The sequence below is a fragment of the Drosophila guanche genome, unplaced genomic scaffold (genome assembly GCF_900245975.1).
Source record: "Drosophila guanche unplaced genomic scaffold, DGUA_6, whole genome shotgun sequence".
Classification (NCBI taxonomy): Eukaryota; Metazoa; Arthropoda; class Insecta; order Diptera; family Drosophilidae; genus Drosophila; species Drosophila guanche.
This window is the reverse complement of record NW_022995749.1, coordinates 1,727,603-1,747,387: the sequence shown is the minus strand read 5'-3', so window position 1 is coordinate 1,747,387 and position 19,785 is coordinate 1,727,603. Positions and strand designations below refer to the sequence as shown.

The 19,785-nt window shown below is 42.1% G+C and overlaps 6 protein-coding genes across 12 annotated transcripts in view; 5 read left to right on the top strand and 1 right to left on the bottom strand.

The window, feature by feature from the left end:
- Window positions 1-6,019: 6,019 nt before the first annotated feature.
- On the top strand, window positions 6,020-7,792 carry LOC117585026 (4-coumarate--CoA ligase 1-like). 2 transcript variants are annotated; one of them, XM_034274269.1, is made up of 3 exons: window positions 6,020-6,187; window positions 6,246-6,753; window positions 6,815-7,792. In XM_034274269.1, the coding sequence occupies exons 2-3, from the start codon at window positions 6,293-6,295 to the stop codon at window positions 7,773-7,775; spliced, it is 1,422 nt and encodes a 473-aa protein (XP_034130160.1). In that variant the 5' UTR covers window positions 6,020-6,187; window positions 6,246-6,292; the 3' UTR covers window positions 7,776-7,792. The 2 variants fall into 2 exon arrangements, with proteins under 2 accessions (XP_034130160.1, XP_034130159.1); XM_034274268.1 differs by having other exon boundaries at window positions 6,239-6,753.
- A 617-nt stretch (window positions 7,793-8,409) lies between these two features.
- Window positions 8,410-19,785, top strand: part of LOC117585194 (calnexin-like) — a 16,888-nt gene continuing 5,512 nt past the window's right edge. Inside the window, exons 1-9 of one of the 5 annotated variants that reach the window (XM_034274545.1) lie at window positions 8,410-8,447; window positions 8,516-8,812; window positions 9,131-9,463; window positions 9,628-9,699; window positions 9,774-9,907; window positions 10,118-10,706; window positions 10,776-10,916; window positions 11,275-11,406; window positions 11,478-11,681. In XM_034274545.1, coding sequence (XP_034130436.1) covers window positions 8,675-8,812; window positions 9,131-9,463; window positions 9,628-9,699; window positions 9,774-9,907; window positions 10,118-10,706; window positions 10,776-10,916; window positions 11,275-11,406; window positions 11,478-11,681 — 1,743 coding nt within the window. In that variant the 5' untranslated portion in view covers window positions 8,410-8,447; window positions 8,516-8,674. The other 4 variants (XM_034274549.1, XM_034274548.1, XM_034274546.1 and 1 more) reach the window with 4 other exon arrangements.
- LOC117585205 lies at window positions 13,895-14,621 on the top strand. Its single transcript, XM_034274582.1, has 3 exons — window positions 13,895-14,004; window positions 14,070-14,387; window positions 14,451-14,621. Exons 1-3 carry the CDS (start codon window positions 13,939-13,941, stop codon window positions 14,610-14,612), a joined length of 546 nt encoding a protein of 181 aa, XP_034130473.1. The 5' UTR covers window positions 13,895-13,938; the 3' UTR covers window positions 14,613-14,621.
- On the top strand, window positions 15,116-15,891 carry LOC117585206. Its single transcript, XM_034274583.1, has 3 exons — window positions 15,116-15,170; window positions 15,234-15,551; window positions 15,610-15,891. The coding sequence occupies exons 1-3, from the start codon at window positions 15,126-15,128 to the stop codon at window positions 15,778-15,780; spliced, it is 534 nt and encodes a 177-aa protein (XP_034130474.1). The 5' UTR covers window positions 15,116-15,125; the 3' UTR covers window positions 15,781-15,891.
- LOC117585204 lies at window positions 16,688-17,436 on the top strand. The gene is made up of 3 exons (XM_034274581.1): window positions 16,688-16,755; window positions 16,817-17,134; window positions 17,193-17,436. Exons 1-3 carry the CDS (start codon window positions 16,690-16,692, stop codon window positions 17,361-17,363), a joined length of 555 nt encoding a protein of 184 aa, XP_034130472.1. The 5' UTR covers window positions 16,688-16,689; the 3' UTR covers window positions 17,364-17,436.
- The window catches only part of LOC117585197 (E3 ubiquitin-protein ligase RNF4), a 1,550-nt gene continuing 846 nt past the window's right edge, over window positions 19,082-19,785 (bottom strand). For both annotated transcript variants that reach the window (XM_034274574.1, XM_034274575.1), the window contains exon 4: window positions 19,082-19,756. In XM_034274574.1, the coding sequence (XP_034130465.1) occupies window positions 19,284-19,756 (473 nt within the window). In that variant the 3' untranslated portion in view covers window positions 19,082-19,283. The remainder of the gene's footprint in view (window positions 19,757-19,785) is intronic.

Genomic DNA, 19,785 nt, shown 5'->3' with positions numbered 1-19,785 from the left:
GAGACAGGGAATGATGACCCAACCCTCGTTTGCTGATGTCCTGATCTGCTTTTCACGCTCATTTTGCAGCTTGGACACTTTTTATGCTCCACCACCTGCGGTCAAGCTGCGAAAAAACCCAAAAAAAGCATCGCATCGGCCATCAACCGCCAATGGAAGAAAGTCCCCAAAAGGGCTAATAAACTTGGCCTGCTTTGCATAAGAACAAATGTGGCCATTGGCTAAGCAGCATTTTTATCAAAAGGTAATTGGATTTGTGTGGCATAGGCAGCATCGAGCGGAGTTTTCATTAAAAATATTCAACACACAGTAGCCGTGCAAAGTTACAAACAAAAACATGAATACATTTTTTCAAACCAACAAGAACAAAAGAAGAACAAACAATAATCGGATAAGGGCTGGGTTTTGATAAACGAATTGATACACACTCTAAATGGTTTCGAAATTAAAACATATAAAAATCAGGACACGGATATGGCTATAAAATCGTCTCGGCTGTGAGTCTCTACTAGCATTACACATTTGTACATTCGTATTACATGTACACCTTTTTGAACAGGAAACTCTTTCTTCTCTTTGCAAGAGTATACAGAATGAAAGAGTGAAGAGCTTCCCACACCTATTACCTGTTTAATGCAACGTTCTGCCACCCACGAGGCCACCCATCAATTGCCAGAACCCACCAAAAAATGGCCGCTGGCTGTTGGTCAATGCGGCCGGCCAGCAGGTTGGTCGTCGCTATAGCTTTATGTTATATTTCTCCCTCGCCTTACGTATGTATTTGTGGGATTTACTTTGTTTGTACATATGTATGTATCTGTGTGAGCTGATTTTTTTCTAGTACCCTTTTTTGGGAGATTTTGTTTGTGGCTGCTTTGTTTTCGCTTCGTGTCCCTTTTTTGCGCTTACGCCATTCTCGTTTATTTATTAGCAATTTTATTAGCTATGAATTTGTTTGTTTTTATCGCACACCTCACCACAGTACAGCCGCAGAAGAAGCGGTGGAAGGGAAAGGAACAGAGAATGGGACGAAGAGGTGAAAGCAAGTAGATGGAATGAACAAAAACAAGGCCAGAGAAAGAAGAACAAACAACTAGCGCTTAAGCTAACTTACACCGCACCGAGCAAGAGAAATCATCTACAAATCAATTTATTTTTAGAAGTTGGAAAATGAGAAATGGAATGGTTAAATGATTTGGGACTTCGTTTTATTTTGGATATCAAAAGAATATTAAAAGCCCCCGCGATAATTTTATTCAATACAAATTTGGAATATCATTGGATATTTGAAAAATTAAGAGGATTTACGTAATGTATACATATATATAAGTATTTATTTTTTTGAGTGCACCTCAAAGGGGTATTTGTGGGTTTCTGGTCGGTTTTGTTTTCCTGGCAAATGAAAGTGATTTATATTTCCAATAATGAAAGTGACTGCCACCCGCCAGAAGAGCTTCTCCACTCCTGCTCCCCTTTTGCGTACTCTTTGAAACATTTAAATTTAAATATTTTCGCCTATGCCTTGATTTATTCTTTTGCACCAATCCACCCTGCCCCACACAATGAAACAACAATGAAGCCCAGGGGCTATGGACCCTGTTTCGAAGTAGCTGGTGGGTCGTTTCACGCCCGAGAAATCCACACAAAAGGAGTGATGCGAACCGCTTTTATTTGTCTTGACTTGTCAACTGAGGTGATTAAAATTTAGGGATTTTGTGGCCCCAGCTCAGAAAAAGAATTGTTAACCCGCAAAAAGTGAAAAGGGACAGGTAAAGGTACTATGAGTATATAGAATGCAAATTAGTTTGTTTGTTTTGGGTAAAAGTCTCCCAAAAGTAAATGAAACATTTAGCCGAAAGAATGCGGCTTTAATTCCCTGAAAAGTTCAATGTTCAAATGATTATGAATGGTACTTGATGGCCTGAAGTCTGAATACATTCCGAATTAGCTGAACGACCACTCCAATCTACGAGAATCCCTTTCGAGTCCCTGAATGAATCCCATAATTTGAACAGCTTTTTTCTTAATGCATTTAAACTGCAATTATACACTTGTATTCTTATGCACATCTCCAACCGCTGCTTAATTAAAATGGCTTTCTTTTCCCCCAACCAAAAGGGAAATAAATAAATTTAAAATGTTAATTCATTCGAGCAAAACCCTCGTTCTCATTACCTGCCCCATTGGCCACTTTTGAACGTGGCACCTACTCCCCTTACCCTGCATGCATCTCGCATACCCTTAAATGAGCGAAATCACACCACATTCTGGACGTAGAATGGTAAAGGAATGCATCGTAAGCTCTTGATATATTTATTTGAACTTCGTGTGAAACATCAGCAACTCTCTTTTTGCAAAGGGTATAGAAAGATTTGTTGTATCCATGCCTGCAATGCTTTCTTTCCTTTCTGTTTCACTTTTTTTTTTTTGTATTTTAAAACATGCACTAAATGCTCCCCTTGCGGCAATTTAATAAATATAAAAGCCACGCCAGCAGCTTGAGTAAAACCAGAACGCCCGCGTCCTTACATTGCCATTACAGGTAAAATCAGGAGCGGTTCTCTATGGAAAGGGTAGAGGAATGGTCCACAAATACCCCCGGAAATCTATTTAGATTTAATCACAGATCGTTTACAGTCTTTAGCGCGTGACTGACAAAACTTTGCTCTCCATTTTTTGTGGCCCTGTTTCTGATTTCTACGCAGAACCGTTCCTGAATTGAAGCGCGCACTGCCTGCATTAAATTTTCACTATTTTCAGAAGAAGAAAAAAAACACACACACATTCCCCCCACACATCCTCCACACCCACATACAGACATAAATAAAATAAAGACGGGCGCCAGGGCCACGTCAATTGAATGGTAGGCGCAGAGCCAAAAGTGTTCGCCATAAGTCAGAAAACATGAATAACAAATCAATTCAGTTTTAACGGCGCGCCGGAGCAAATTCTTGGGCATGGCACACAGAGCACAGAGACGGGGCACATAGAGAACACAGAACACCTTTGAAAGGTGAGAAAATGAGGTGTTGAAAGGCCAAAAGAGAGAAAAGGGACTCAGAAGAGGAACCCCCTGCCACCACCGCAACACACACACAGAGAGAACAGAGACAGACACCGTCGGGGATGGGGGTGTTAATGGCAGCCAGGCGTCTCCTCGGCCATTGCCGGGCGTCGGGCATTTTGAATTTTTAATGGAAAATAGCCCCGCCTGCTCACATAGAACCATTCTCCCAGCCCCTTCTCTCCCGACGCTACGCTACGCCCGGTTCCACATACTTTTTTTTAGGCATGTTTGCATACACTTACGGCCGGCAAACTATGCATATGCATGTGTGCGAGTGTGTGCTTGAGTATGTGGGTATACCACTAGCTCCCCTCACCGCACCCATTGCTGGGCTTATAGCCTCCTACCCCACCCGCAGTCGGCTCTTTTTTATCCCCTGGCAAAATTGTCCGGTAATAAATTTTCAGCGTTTCCTGCCGACAAAGCGCCGCACTTTACAACACTTTTGGCATAAACAAACAAACATATACATATGCAAGCGAAAGTGTGTCTGTGTGTGAGTGAGTGTGTCCATGCGTGTGAAAGGGTACATGTATGTGCTGGTGTTGCGTAAGTGTGAGTGAGCGGCCATGTAACGGAAGTTAAGTACACACTAAGTTGAACTCGTGCGCTTGTAGCGGCGCTTCCTTCATATGTTTTGATACTCTCTCTCTCTCCCCCCTCTCACACACATACATCTCCCCCTTGTTGGTGTTTACCTTGCCTCCTCCTTCTGCGCCTCCTACTCGTCCAACTTCTAGTCCCCTCCCATTTCTTCCCTCTGCTATTCGCTTGCTGGTGAAAATGTTTGAGATTTTGCCGGTGCTGTCCAAAAGCTTAGAACAAAACTTTTTTGGTATGCCATCAACATTGACGTCCCGTCACCCGTACACCTGTATCCTTCACATACCACACCATTAATGGGCGAGACTTTACATGTACTGTGCGTGTGTGTGTGTGTGTGTGTGCGTGTGTTCCTAGTGTTAAGTATGTTTTTTGAGCAATTCATGTAGACAAGAGGAGCACCATGGGAGACGTACTCTTTGGCGCATACTTTCTTTATAGGTTGAGTATTTGGTTGACACCTGGTAATTGTGCAGGGAAAGAGGATGCAGCATTCATGCCGATTCATGACCAATGTAGCTAGAGGGATCCTTGATCATTCCACAGACTGGTAGAGATTCTGTCAAAGCAAACGTTTCTTCAGCTTTATCTTTTTACGCTCAACCACACTGTATGATATATTATTCAAAATCAGTTAGGATAGAACGATGAATGTACAAGGGTGTGTGTATCTTCGACTTGCGAAGCTTACTTTTGCTACCTGGCGTATCCTTTGGTTAGCTTAATTTTTTCTGGTTCCTTTCCTGGTGCATCGCAAACAGCATCAGCACAAAAATTCAGCACAAGTGTTGGTAAGCTGCCCTCGTTGTTGTTACTTGAGCTAATAGAACACTTGACAACACTGGGCCCCACAGCTCCAGCCAGATGATTATGCACAGGTGCAGGTGCAGAACGGTGGTGTGGTACGGGTTGGAGACTGGGTGTGGGTATGTTGTTTTCGAGCCTGTTTATGTAGTAGCCTCATTAACTGTCATTACATAATTTCCATACAAAAAAGAAATGTGTGTGTTTGTGTTTTGTGCAGTAGTTTAGTTTTCTCTTCAGCCCTGCGGCACGTCCAAGGCTCCGCGAAAGTTCTCTCTTCTCGGGCTACTGCAACCAACCCACTCCCTCAGTCCTCTTGACACGCGTGTGTGTGTGCTTCCGAGTCTGTGTTTTTCTTTAGAAAAAAAAGAAAATAACTTTTTAAATTGTGTTAAATATTCCATTAAACAGAAAGCTTTTTGTATGCAGTTGCAAACAAATGTTTGTTGTAAGAACAACAGAAACTGTCAGTTGTGGCACCGATGGTATGGTATAGATGCGAGTGCCGCAGATAAGTTGCCACATTTAAAGGCAGCCGCCAATGGGCGGATGACACTCACACACAGACGCACTCAATAAGCCTGGACTTTTTATTATAATTTTATGCTCAAATGCATACCACTTTATTGTGATGGTAAACTTTTGCTAACCGAACCGAACCCAACCCTTCCTGGCCGCTCGGTTGCCATCAAGTTTATTGCGGGGCTTAGCAACTTCCATGACAGAGCATTAATTGAGTCGGCGAGCTTTTAAAATAATTGCCAACATGCAAGAACACTTTTAATGCGGGTAGTAGTAAGTTTTTATTTTATTTAAATCTGATATGCTGCAATATATTGGTTCAGTAATGTGGGGAGGAAAAGAATTCATTCTATCGGTGATACATGAGTATCATTGCAGAGATATACGAGAGATGTGTGAACATTTGGAAGTGGTACTAAATAAGTACGTCGTTTGCATCGACGAGTATTACAAACACTAAATAGAAGCTCAACTTTTTTGACTACTTTAATTCTAATTTATGTTCTTCATTCATTAATTAACTATACGAACTCTACGAACCTATACAAAAACCCCAAATGCATTAAACACATTAGAAAGTACATAAAAACATTCATATGACCAAACACACAGTTTGTCCACATGTCCATCGACTGTAAAACTGTTGCAAGACTTTATGACCGATATCGGATTCGGATTGAACAAAAATACATACACATATGCTCAATGTACATATGTAAGTGTATTGACTGTGATTGACTCGAAACTTTGCGGGACAGGCATTTACGACGTCTAAAAGTCATTACACTCGTCACACCGATTTCAGGTAATACATATTATAAAGAAAAGTTATAAACCTTAAAACATAGGCATACATTTAAATGGCTTTATTTCCAGAGTCAAATTATTGTTTGAGTATATCAACGCTGTTTATTCTTATCGTTTGTTGCCTTGCTTATCGTTGGTATGCCCCAAAGGAATATCAGTGGGCTCGCTTCTATAAAAGGAAGCCAACAGCCACGAATAACCAGCAGTTAATGAAACATACAAGTACTGATGGATCGCATAATGCAGTACAAGCCTGAAATCCACTACGATGACACTCTCAGGGTGTGGAGTGGAGGCGAAAGATCAGACTACTTTCCATCGCACCTTTCCATTGGGGAGATCATTTACAGGGAGATGGAAAGCCATCCTAAGCTGATTGCCCAAGTAAGCTAAATCTCATTACAAGAGAGTTATAATCTCAGGAAGATAATCTAGATCTCAGCCACAGAGAAGACAGTGCTGACCAGGGAGGAGTTACGTTTGAATGCCATGCGAGTGGCGAGCTATATGCGAAGACTTGGCCTGAAGAAATCGGATATTGTAGGCATCATAGCCAGAAACACCACACACATGGTGGCTGTGGCATACGCTTGTTTCTTCAATGGCATACCGTTCCACTCTCTCAACGTAGCCTATGAGCAGGAGACTATTGAAACGCTGTTCGGCATCACCAGACCACGTCTAATCGTCTGCGATGGAGATGAATTCGAGAGACTTCTGGCCGCTACCGAAAAACTCAAACTGGATACCACAATTATTACCATGCGGAATCACCCGTTGGCTAGATCCGTGCGGATTCAGGATGTCTTAACCACACCTATAGAGGAGAACTTTCAGCCCTCCAGCCTGGAGCCAAAGCAGACTTTGGCCATTCTCTGCTCCTCCGGAACGACGGGCATACCAAAAGCAGTCACGATTGCAAATAGTCAACAGGTTCTATCTCCCGCCTTGTAAGTATCTCTTTGAATCTCTTTGTAAGAGATGATTATGAAACATTGCATTTTTTCACAGCCGCCTGGATTCCAATGTGCAACACGCATACAGCACCCTGGACTGGAACTCGGGTCTCATGTCCATCATCCACGCTGGAGCATTCAACAAAACAAGTATTATAGCTCACAATGATTTCGATCCTGGCTTCATGTGTCGCATGATAAAAGAGTACAAGATCGGGGTTGTAATTGAATGTTCTTCCCACCTGGCAATTTTGGCGAACTATCCAGGGTTCGAAGACGCTGACCTGTCGAGCATAGAGGTTCTTGTTTTTGGAGGCTCCCACTGCTCCCTGGAAGTTCAGAAACGTGTCCGTAGCCGAATCAAGGGAGCCCTGATCTTTACCTATACCATATCAGAGCTGAGCAGCCCGGGCACCATGAACCTTCACTTTGATGAGAAACCCAACTCTTCTGGACGCCCAGCCCCCGGCACCAAGGTCAAGATAATTAATGAACAGGGCGTGGCTCTGGGCCCGAATGTAGTTGGGGAAGTATGCCTATTCAATGGTCGGCATTGGTCTGGCTATTATGGCAATCCAGAAGAGACCCGGAAGATTCTCGACTCTGAGATGTGGTTTCACACCGGAGATTTGGGCTACATGGATCAAGATGGCTTCCTATTTATAGAAGATCGCAAGAAGGACATGCTCAAGTGTCAAAATCTCATGTATTATCCCAACGAAATAGAGACAGTCATCGCCCGCATGCCTAACGTGGCCGAGGTCTGTGTATTTGGCATTTGGGATACAATCAATGGTGATGAGGCAGCTGCCTGTGTAGTGAAGAGGCAAGACAGCAAACTGGTCTCCCAGGATGTTGTGGACTTTGTAAACCAACATATTACCGCCAAGTATAGGCAGTTGAGCGCTGGAGTCATCATTGTAGAGGATCTAAAGCGTAGTGGAAATGGCAAGACAAATCGATGCGCCAACAAGGAACACTTTATGAAAGTTCAGAATATTAAAGAGTCTAAATGAATGCATTTTGTAGCTAATCGTTTAACTTTCCTGTTGTACCTAAAACAGTATAAGCGCCCGCATATTTGCATTTCAAACAACTCAATAGTATGGTGTCAAATATGTCGACCATTCCTATCAATTTTTGCCATTTTTTCCGATACACTGATATTTAAATTTGACTCAAGGTGTTTTACTTTAACATAATTTTCTTAGCAATCCAATACAAAAGAGACCTCGAATTAGGTCAGTCTTCTAGCAAATGTATTCATCTATTGGAAAAAATTATCTGCGAAGAGTTGGTAAACAAAGCAAGCTAGTAATATCAAATCGAATATCAAAATCGAGTAATATCAATTCTCACCAACAGAAAATAACGTTAGCCCTTCGTCGGCCAGGGGTTATTTAAGAAATCCCACGTACAATATATAGCGAGAAGAATTGTAGCACAGTTTAGGTGTAAAGTGTTGAAGGTTTTTTTGTTTTCTAAGTAAATAAAAGGGACGAGTTTAGTGGAAGGATTCGTAGACAGTACTATGTTCGGCAGTTTAATTGAAGTTGGTCGAGTGTTTAAACAGAGGGGGACTTAGAGGGTTAAGTCAGTTTTTTCTTCGGTATATTTCGGTATATTTGTGAGGGCAGGCGGTATATTTTATCGATAAAGCGGTCCAAGTAGGCGAGAAAGAAGCAAAAGTATAATTTAATTTAGCTTAATTTCAATTAGTTCGTCGAGCTAGATTTCGATTCTCGTTTTTCCACAGCGCCCGCAGTTTGAGGAAATTGGTGAAAAGCAACGCAAGCAGCACAGCACAACGAAAAACAGTAGAGTAATTGTTTTTCCGTTCCCACAAACGAGTGCCGTGCCGGGGAGGTGGTTGAAACAGAAAACCAACAGCAGCAGCCGCTAATCGGGAAGGAAAATGCAGTGGAAACTCGGGGGGAGCATCGCAGCGCTGGCGTTGCTGCTGGCCTGCAACATACTGCTGTCCGTGACAGCCGATGTGGAGTTTGGTGTCGATGCCGACGACTTTGAGGATGGCCAAGTCGAAGATGTTCAGGTGAGAGCGGTGATATCGCACAAATGTGTGGACCGGCGGGGGTAGCCGGTGAGAAAAGTACACGTCAGTGACCGAAGCGTCTAGAATGTTTAAAGAGGAGGGGGCTGGCCAGCCCATCCGCTGTTTATGGCCCTTCATTAACATTCATCTGCCATTTTCCCAAAACACCAGAGGAAAACCTCACGCACAACTTATGCAAACCCTCCCTCTCCCATTATCTGTCGCTGGGAAGTGTGTCAACATTTACGCGACCGCGTGGTCGTATGTTTTTTTTATCGCAACTTCACTTATCTAACACCAACGTGTCTTTTCATGCAGGAGGAGGCTGTCGGTGCCGATGAGGAGCTAGTCTACGAGAGCCCTGTGATCGAGCCCAAGAAGTTCCACTTCGCCGATCATTTCGATAATGTTGATGAGTCAAGCAAGCTGTGGGTACACTCACAGGCCAAGAAGGACGACATTGCCGAGGAGATCTCCAAATACGATGGCATTTGGAGCTGGGAGTCGCCGCAGCGCATTGTCTGGGCAAAGGATAAGGGACTGGTTCTCAAATCGAAGGCAAAGCACGCTGCCATTTCGGCGCGCCTCCGCAAGCAGTTCGATTTTAAGACAGAAAAACCGCTGGTGGTGCAATATGAGGTCACGCTGCAGGTGCGTCCATACTAGAGTCTAGAGATATGCATTGTCTATGTTCGGATTGCATCAGCCGAGTAAGCCGAAGGCTGGACAAATCCAATTAATACTTGTTACTACTGTTCCTCCCCCAAACCTCAAATCCCATTCTTTGACCCAATTTCTCGGTTTCGCTTTTGCAGGAGGGTCAAGATTGTGGCGGCTCGTACATCAAGCTTCTGTCCGCTGGCAAGGAAACGGAAGATCTCAAAGCGGTAAGTGACCCCCACCCACGTGCGCGGGAAACCCCCGAAAATGCGTCATATTTTCTGTGCTACTTGCTTTGTAGTTCAATGACAAGACACCCTACACCATCATGTTCGGGCCGGACAAGTGCGGGAACGATGTGAAACTGCATTTCATATTCCGTCACGTTAATCCAATTAACGGCACCATCACCGAGAAGCATTGCAACAAACCAAAGTAAGTCCAAGTCCCAAGTGTGTGTGTGTGTGTGTGTGTTTTCTGGGGGTTCATTTGCTGCTGCTGCTGCTGCTGCTGGTAGATAAGCCGGCGCGGCGACACTGGGGTCTTTCTATCTATTTTTACCCCCACGGCATGCGGAACAGCTGCTGGCATCATTCGGTCGCTCGGTCAATCGGTCATTCACTTGTACTTTCTCTGCGCTTGCAGGAACCGCCTGGACGATCTCTTCAAGGATAAGCTCCCCCATTTGTATCAGCTGGTCGTGCATCCCGACAACAGCTTCGAGATTCGTGTGGATCACAAAATCGTCAACGAGGGCTCCCTTCTGACTGACTTTAAGCCGCCCGTTAATCCTCCAGCACAGATCGATGACCCGAATGACCACAAGCCAGAGTCGTGGGATGAGCGCGAGAAGATACCAGATCCGACAGCATCGAAGCCAAGCGATTGGGATGAGGATGCACCACCCCAGCTGCCCGACCCCGATGCTGTCATGCCCGAGGACTGGCTGGAGGATGAACCCGACATGATATTCGATCCCACAGCCAGCAAGCCCGACGATTGGGATGCCGAAATCGATGGCGAGTGGGAGGCACCGCTGGTGGACAATCCCGTCTGTGAGAAGGCCGTTGGCTGTGGCAAGTGGAAGGCTCCGCTGATCCAAAATCCCAACTACAAGGGCAAGTGGCGTGCACCGAGCATTGACAATCCCAACTACCAGGGCAAATGGTCTCCACGCAAGATTGCCAACCCCGACTTCTTTGAAGATCTGAAGCCCTTCCGCATGACTCCGATTGTAAGTGGCTTGGATTATCTCTGTCTTAACCAATTTAATCACACGCTTACTTTTCCCGTACCGTCGTAGAGCGCTGTTGGTCTGGAGCTGTGGTCCATGTCTAGTGATATTCTCTTCGACAATCTGATCGTCACCGATGATGTGGCGGTGGCCCGTGATTTTGCTGCCATGAGCTTTGATATCAAGCGTCGCTACATTGATCGTGAATCGGTAAGTTAACTGCCACGCCTTCTCCACCCACACACACGCACACAACACACACACACAGAGAAATCGAATGATTTTCTAATCGAATGCCTCTATTCGCAAACGGAAAGAAAACCCTGTGGCATCGCCTGATGCGTCGCATGAACTACAAGCCTGGATGGTGGGCCCTGTACTTCCTGTACCTGCTGATTCCGGCCAGCTGTTATATCTTCTATCTGTACCGTCGCGCCAAAGAGGTTGGCGCTGCGTCTTTACTCAGACACACACGCCACACGCTACTTAAAACACATTCATTCATTGCCTTTGCACATCTGCACGATTATTGCTATTGCTATTGCTATTTGCCATTTCGATTTTGTAGGACTCATTCGTGAATAAGGTAGTCGATCTTGCCAAGACAAATCCCGTGGTCGCGGGCCTTATCATGGTAGTCTTTGTCGTACTATTCGTATTCATCACCATTTGGTGTAGATTTGGTGCCGCTAAAAAAGAGGTAAAGTTGCTTGTTTTTGTTATTTATTTTCTTTACTTATTGATTTCTAATACTAATCTTTGGGTTTAAAGGACGCTGCCAAACGAGCTGCTGCTCAGGCAAAGAAAACCGATGCACCACAGCCCGATGATGCACCCGAAGAGGAGGAGGAGAGTGATCCTTCGTCTGAGAGAGCTGCTGGCGATTCCAGTAAGGAAAGCACGCCGCTGTCCGCTAGTCCCAAGAAGAATAAAAAGTCTGATTTAGAGGATAATGTTGAGACAAAGCCGGAGGAGGCGGAGGGTTCGGATGAGCCCGCACAGACTGAGGTGAGTCTTCTACATTCATTAAAGTAAATTGAATTGGGAATCAGTTGCACCTTTTTTTTAACAGGAACCCACCACAAAATCTACACGCAAGCGTGCAGTGCGCAAGGAGTAAATCGGATCTACAGCAAAACAGAACAGAAATCAAGAACAATTTCAACAAAAACTCAACCCATTTCCACAAGCAAACAGCAAACAAACAATATTAATTTCAATTTTTCGATGTTCACCAGAATGCAGCACATTGTTCCCCCATACCCCACACAAATACACAAGCACCCCGTACATATAATCGTTGCAACCCAGCTGCAGGTGCAGTCCCCTAATTTAATACTATAATTTATGTGTGGTTCGGTTTAGTGAATCTTTATACGTACGTATGTACTTGCCGCACTATCGTTGCATTTTCAAGGTGTTCGTTCTCTCCCTCTCTCCATCCCGCTCCTGGAACACTTGCTAATTTCATTTTTTGTTCAAAGCTCTGCATCCCATTGAAACGCTTTTATTCACGTGTTGAGCGCATAAGCCACAAAACTAGACAATTGAGGGGTAAACAGACAGGACAGGCGAAAGTAGTCCAGCAAGCAAAGAAAGAACTAAATGAAGGAAACAGGAAAAGAGGAACATCTTTGGCAAACATCTAGTTTAATATTATGTAATTTAAAACAAAAACAAAAGAAAATGTAATAGTATGATACTTATACTCAAGTTTCCATTTTCATTTGTATCGGATGAAAATCTACAGCGAAAAGAATAAATAAAATAAAAGTAAATGTCAAAAGCTACCAGCAAGAAAGGTTTCCCACAGCCACAACCAATCATCAACAGCGCCACAGGACTAAAGGCGACAGGAATGCTCCTGCCGTACTTCATTCAACCACCGAAATGCCATAGGTTTAGCATTCCTGCGTCCCACCACCGATGCCCCTAGGTGTTAATTTTAATATATCAACCCCTTGTAAATTTGTTTGGGGATCTAGTCTAGTTACGAATTGGATTTATTATGCTCCATGGTGCGTGTGGCGTCAACCAAACCAGACAGTCGCACCACAGCCGCTACATTTGTGTGGTTTTTAGGCATTTTACAAAATGTTTTCCATTATTTAGTTGATTGGTTTAGTTGATCTCCCCAGCCGCCCAAAAGAATCAGATAAAATCCATTTAACTTCAATTTGTGCTCCAAAAGGATGGAAGAGGCAGAGAGTATCTGTTCGGGGACATTTTAAATAGAAATGGAAGGAAACTCTCTTGCCAATCCATTTCACTGATGCTCCAGCGCTGACACTGATACAATCGCCATGTGCATTTGGGTCCCGTCTCCTTTTTTGTCGCTCTCTGAATAATTCAATTCAATTTCCTAAGCTCATAAATAAGCCGCAGTCCAGACAGACCTACAGACAGACTTTACTTGTTATTGGAATTGTTATGACAGGCCCACAGCCCATGTCTATTTATTTGCATGCGCACACAAAGGCCATTTAAAATTATATGTATGTCCGCCAAACAGATGCGAGTACGTCTCCAGAAATCCCTTCGATTGTCAAAAAACCGAGATGGGAATCAATTCAATAAAAAGATTAAATGATTTTCCAATGTCTGCGATGTCCCCACCACGATGATGCCCATCGCTGGTCTCACTTAAAAGGATTAACATTTCATGCACTGCTCCAAGGGCGCTGCTATTAAAGTAATATGGTTAAATTCTGAGTTAGGGTATTTTCCATAATTCATGCAAGGGACTATAAGGGCTGCTGAGTACTCCCTTTGCTCCCCACACACACATGCATTTGTACCAACAGTTGAGGGAAACCGGAACCCCCCAAACATATAAATACAATTCAACCCCTTACTTTGAGCTGCGTTCGTATTGTACATTCAATCTGTAGCGGTGTTCCATAATAAGTTCAAAATATTCTTTATTGTGATTAATTACTTTGCAGGTACCTCAAATTGTTAAGGGGAATATCAGTTTTCCGTTCGTAAAGGACCTCCAGAATAGCTAATATAAAATTAACACAGTTGTTGCCGTTCTCAAATTCTTTCTTTTTTTTATTATAACTATCGAGTCTGCGTAAATATAATTTGGCAGTGATTTATGCTTTCTGTTTAATGAAAGTACATTAATATGTAGTTAGCAATTAAATAGCTCGTCCATGCGGAAAATTGCTTGGCATAAGGGATCACGTTCGACTCTTTTAAAAGTTATTCCCAAACAAGAGCGGGAACAATGCGGTGCATAATTATAATCTGTTCTTTTATCGGATTTGTTCTATTAGTGCACCTAAACGCTAACGTAAGTAATGGCTATGATAAATTATATTTAAACGAAAATTAAATCTTAATAAGATACATTTTCAGGAGGCAATCGTCTTTCGGTTCACGAACTTTGTCTGTGAGAGCTACAACAAGTCGTTTATAGTGTTTAATTACTGTCGCCTGAAGGCGGTCAATCGAAATAAAGTGATCCTCAATATGAATGCGACTATATTGCACTCGGCCGCCAGAATTACGTTTCATTGCAGGCTGTTCAAGAAGGCAAGCGGCTATAAACCCTGGACAGTTGACAGAACATTGGATCTCTGTCGCTTTATGCGAACCGGCTATGATCCATATTTCAAAATAGTCTATGGACTCTTTCATGATTTTTCCAACGTAAATCATACATGTCCGTATGTGGTAAGTTTCTAAAACGATTATTCTTTATATATTCACTCTTTATGTTGTATAATTATTTTCCAGGGACATCAAATTGTAAAGGACTTTTATCTGAGACCTGAACTACTGGGTCTCCTCCTGCCAACGGGCGATTACCTGCTGGCTCTGCATTGGATGTTTGGAAGAAATGAAATAGATACAAATGTGAGTTTTTCCTTTGTAGAAGACCTCCTCACGAGCAAATAATAGATTCGATAGTCCCTGGTTTTCAAACTTTTCAAATTGATGTATTTTTATTTGTATTCGATCAACTAAAATTCCAATATGTATTTCCAAAATCAAGTGTACCAAGACCTGTGCAGGTCAATTTAATGACTCCATCATGCGGAAATAGATTTGAGCACGAACTACTTAAGTTATAATTAGTCATACTTTCATCGAATTATTTATAATGTATTTATAATATAAACTTAGTAAAGTGTTGTTGAATTCGAAGGAAATCGATTGGGGGGGGAAGAGGACCACAACGGCGAAATGGAGAAAGAAAGAAAAAAATCTCCTAAAATGAAAATTCGTAAAACAAAAACGCAGAGAATTGTGCACAAATTAAGTAATTAGGAAAATGCATTGCCAAGTGTTATATAATATGAATATAATGACAGAATTTAATGATTTCTCCATATGGAGATAATTTGTATATATAGTTTGATCTATTTCACATGTTGGTTTTCAATCAAGAGCAGGATGCGGTCCCAACAAATGCTCGGCGCTTCTATCGGAATATTTATAATACTGAACCTAAACGTTAACGTAAATATATATGTATATATTTAAAATCAAGTGCAAATTAATAGAACAAGTTTTCAGAACGCAATCGTCTTTAGGTTCACGAACGTCGTCTGCGAGAGCTACAATAAATCCTGGGTAATATGGCAGAACTGTCGCCTGAAGGCAGTCAGCCGAAGTAAAGTAATCCTCAATATGAATGCTTCGGTCTTTTATCCGGCTAATAGTGTAAAAATTCATATTAAGCTTTTCAAAAAAGCAAACGGGTTTAAGCCTTGGCTGATGGACAGGAATATTGACGCCTGTCGTTTTATAAAGAGCCGACACGACCCAATTATGAGAATAATCTATGGACTCTTTGAAGATTTCACCAACGTTAATCATTCATGTCCTTATGTGGTATGTTCCAGAAATTTTAAATCTGATATACAACTTTATTCTGCTAACTCCTTCCCAGGGCTCTCAAATAGTGGAGGGGTTTTATCTGAGGCCTGAGATCTTGAATCTACCCTTTCCAACGGGCGATTATATGCTGGCTCTAAGGTGGTACCTTGGCATGAGCGCGAGCCCCACCACGGATACAAATGTAAGTTTTTCGTTCGTAGAGGATCTCCTGAAGAGCACATAATGACTTTCCCATGGATTATCTTTCGAACATGAAGCTAATAAAGCAACCTAATAATTCTATGGTTTGATGCCTTTAAGCGATAACATGTATATAATTACTGGAACAAATTAAAAACGCATTTCCATCTGAATGTCTATATTCTCATCGAAAATAATGATTTCGGGTTGAAGTTCACGTTTTACAACCTGACCCAATACACGTGACCTCTAAGCGGTATGGAGTATCTACCTATTTCGGCAGTTCCCAACTTGTACACACAGGGAAACTTTGTGTACGTTGACGTGGCCAACAAGGTCCTTGGGGTAGGAACACCCCAAAGGGAAAACCGCAACCCAACCGGTTGCCCAATCCTGAGTAGGCATTTTAATTTTAATAAAAATGAAATATATATATTTTTGATTTTGCCAAAGGCAACAACTTTGAACCCTCATTGAGACAATAAGCATGGCAACGCAAGGGTCAGGTCATATCGTAGTTGGGCGTTTAATGGTTGGAGAATGCTCCCCAGTCGTGGGTAGCCTTATTGAAGTTAGATGCCAAGGCAATCGATGCGTAAGCAAAATTAATATGCCCTCATATGTATTTAATTTTATTGCAGAAACATTTACACCCTCGAATTAATCAGATGACTTAGAAATGTTGAAATTGTTACCTATTCTTTCGTAGTTTCTACATTTGGATGTAATTAACTTAAGTTTAATTAAACAAGTTTGACAATTTAAGAAAATCTCCTAAAATGAAAATTCGTTAAACAAATACGCAGAGGTTTGTGCACAACTAAAATAATTATCAAAATGCCATGCCAAGTGTAATATAATACTAATATAATGACAGAATTTAATGAGTTCATACGGAAATAGTTTGTATATATAATTTGATCTATTTCACATGTGTTCAATCCAGAGCAGAATGCGGTTCGAAAAAATACTCGGCGCTTGTATCGGAATATTCATGATACTAAACGTAAAAGTTAACGTAAATATACATATATATATATATTTAAAATCAAGTGAAAATTAATAGAACTAGTTTCCAGAACGCAACCGTCTTTAGGTTCACGAACGTCGTCTGCGAGAGCCACAATAAATCCTGGGTAATATGGCAGAACTGTCGCCTGAAGGCAGTCAGCCGAAGTAAAGTAATCCTCAATATGAATGCCACTGTCGTCTATCCGGCCAATAGTGTAAAAATTCATTTTAAGCTTTTCAAAAAAGCAAACGGGTTGAAGCCATGGCTGATGGACAGGAATATTGACGCCTGTCGTTTTATAAAGACCCGGTACGACCCAATCATGAAAATGGTCTATGGACTCTTTAAAGATTTTACCAACGTTAATCATTCATGTCCTTATGTGGTATGTTCCTGAAACTTTAAATCTGATATACAACTTTATTCTGCTAACTCCTTCCCAGGGCTCTCAAATAGTGGAGGGGTTTTATCTGAGGCCTGAGGTAATGGGTCTACCCTTTCCAACGGGCGATTACATGCTGGCTTTACGGTGGTACTTTGGCATGAGCACGAGCCCCACCGCGGATACAAATGTAAGTTTTTCGTTCATAGAGGATCTCCTGAAGAGGACATAATGACTTTCCCATGGATTATCTTTCGAACATGAAGCTAATAAAGCAACCTAATAGTTCTATGGTTTGATGCCTTTAAGCGATAACATGTATATAATTACTGGAATTCAAACTCAATTAAAAACGCATTTCCATCTGAATGTCTATATTCTCATCGAAAATAATGATTTCGGGTTGAAGTTCACGTTTTACAACCTGACCCAATACACGTGACCTCTAAGCGGTATGGAGTATCTACCTATTTCGGCAGTTCCCAACTTGTACACACAGGGAAACTTTGTGTACGTTGACGTGGCCAACAAGGTCCTTGGGGTAGGAACACCCCAAAGGGAAAACCGCAACCCAACCGGTTGCCCAATTCTGATTAGGCATTTTAATTTTAATAAAAATTAAATATATTTATTTTTTGATTTTGCCAAAGGCAACAACTTTGAACCCTCATTCAGACAATAAGCATGGCGACACAAGGGTCAGAGTCCGAGGCTTTTATGTGCTCCGGCTTCCGAGTGAGCGCTTTAAGCTGAATTAGTTGATATTTTTGAAAGTCGATTGATGGTTGGGTAATGCTTCACAATCGTGGGTTATTGAAGTTAGATGCCAAGCCAATCGATGCGTAAGCAAAATTCCTATGCCCTCATATGTAATTTTATTGCAGAAACAGACCCCACAACCCCCAAAGAACCAGATATACTATCTTGGGGTTGCTCTTAGGGTTGGATGTTGGCTCATGGTGAAATTTTTGTGGTGAGGTACAGTACCAGTCCCCACATTACCCGTTATTTCGGCAAGTTCCGTGCAATTAAGTCGGCCATTATCTGATCAAATCTTTTCGAATTGTCCCTTGGCATGATGGTCCCCCTCGAGACAAAGTACGATTTAATTTCAGAGCATTGCAAGCTCGATTTCATCATAAAGATTACGTGCCAGAGATACAAATTCATAAAATTGGTTTTGAATTCGTACAGCGCCTTTAAATTCCCAGCCTCCCGACACTTTTACTGGCTATATGAGATTTATTTGATTTCGATATTGCTTTTATTGATAATCGTCCTATGACCTCAAAGCAATAACAATTTTCCACTTCAACGCACCCAGAAAATGTAACAAGAAGCTTCACAAATTAGTCTTAAGTCCCATTTAAAATTATATTTTCATATACTTCAGTGTAAATCAATTAACTTGTATATTTTTGATGAAAATAAAGTTCGTAATCGTATTACATTTAACAGAAGCCCGTCTGCTGTGGGTTTTTTTAATGGGTTTAATGAGGAATTCAAAGAACCAACAATCCGACCCAATTCAAGAGTGCTCATCATCACGCACGCATACATCTGCAACGTCAAATGGCACGGATAGACAGATGCATAGTGTTGTTTGTTATTACCTATAATATGTTAATTATATTATCCTCGATCCTATCTGTATTCTATCTCCAACTTTCACTCTTTATTTCTCTGTCCTTGGTTTTAATTTGAGCGGCGCCACCTAGAGCTGAAGATAAGAACTAGCAAAAGTTTACTATGACAAAAGCTCGCCGCTTTGGCGAATAAACAATGGCGGCGAGTCTTTGTCAGAATGACAATTCTTTTGTACTTTTGTCATCTCTAGAAAGGCGGTAAGCTCAAATGAAATATTGGCCCTACTGCTACTAGTTGGTTGTAAATTTCCGTCGTGTATTCCGCATTATTCTGGATCCCATAAGTTACAACGCAGCGAATTTTGAATATTCAGGAGTAACTCTAATTATTATGGAATACAAAATAACTTAAATTCGCGCATGATAAAATCACAACAGTAAACATTTCGTGGCCGTAACATAACATAAAAGCTTTCGGAGCTTAAACTAAACAATACAAATTTAGGAAGATGCCCAGTTCAGATGACTCGCAGAGCATGGTTGGCATATTGAGAAAATAAAAAGAATTACAAGTAAATACGTGTTGTCTGGCGTATGGTTAGTTTTTTGTTACACATTGGGCACTTGTGGGTGGTGCGTATGGCTGTTTCGATGCATGGGCGACAAAAAACGTGGCCACATTTAGTCGACACTGGCTCGCGGTGGCGCACGCATTCCAAACAAACGGGACACTTGTAGACATCTTCATTTGAAGACACGTTTTGTTCGTTACGCTTGCGCTTCGGACTCGACGGAGCGCTGTCATCGATATTCAACGTAGCACGAGCTGTAGTGGGAGTACTGGAGCTAGCATGGTTACGACGCCGATTAGTGGGCACAAAATCGGAGTCATCCAAATCAATGGTAGCTGTTGGTACGATTGATCTGTCCGGAGTACACAAGTCAATCACCGCTTCAGGTACACGATTGATGGATCGTCCAATGGCAGCTCTAGGAATTGAATTGTCCACGTTCAGTAAATCTATTACCTCCACTGGCGCTATTAAAGAAAGGCATAAATATAATAAT

Coding starts and splice junctions, on each gene's coding strand:
- LOC117585026 (XM_034274268.1), top strand. CDS start 6,032: ATGGATCGCATAATGCAGTACAAGCCTGAAATCCACTACGATGACACT. Junction 6,188..6,238: donor ATCCTAAGCTGATTGCCCAA/GTAAGCTAAATC, acceptor AAGATAATCTAG/ATCTCAGCCACAGAGAAGAC. Junction 6,754..6,814: donor CAGGTTCTATCTCCCGCCTT/GTAAGTATCTCT, acceptor ATTTTTTCACAG/CCGCCTGGATTCCAATGTGC.
- LOC117585205 (XM_034274582.1), top strand. CDS start 13,939: ATGCGGTGCATAATTATAATCTGTTCTTTTATCGGATTTGTTCTATTA. Junction 14,005..14,069: donor TAGTGCACCTAAACGCTAAC/GTAAGTAATGGC, acceptor ATACATTTTCAG/GAGGCAATCGTCTTTCGGTT. Junction 14,388..14,450: donor ATCATACATGTCCGTATGTG/GTAAGTTTCTAA, acceptor ATTATTTTCCAG/GGACATCAAATTGTAAAGGA.
- LOC117585206 (XM_034274583.1), top strand. CDS start 15,126: ATGCTCGGCGCTTCTATCGGAATATTTATAATACTGAACCTAAAC. Junction 15,171..15,233: donor TTATAATACTGAACCTAAAC/GTTAACGTAAAT, acceptor ACAAGTTTTCAG/AACGCAATCGTCTTTAGGTT. Junction 15,552..15,609: donor ATCATTCATGTCCTTATGTG/GTATGTTCCAGA, acceptor ACTCCTTCCCAG/GGCTCTCAAATAGTGGAGGG.
- LOC117585204 (XM_034274581.1), top strand. CDS start 16,690: ATGCGGTTCGAAAAAATACTCGGCGCTTGTATCGGAATATTCATGATA. Junction 16,756..16,816: donor TACTAAACGTAAAAGTTAAC/GTAAATATACAT, acceptor ACTAGTTTCCAG/AACGCAACCGTCTTTAGGTT. Junction 17,135..17,192: donor ATCATTCATGTCCTTATGTG/GTATGTTCCTGA, acceptor ACTCCTTCCCAG/GGCTCTCAAATAGTGGAGGG.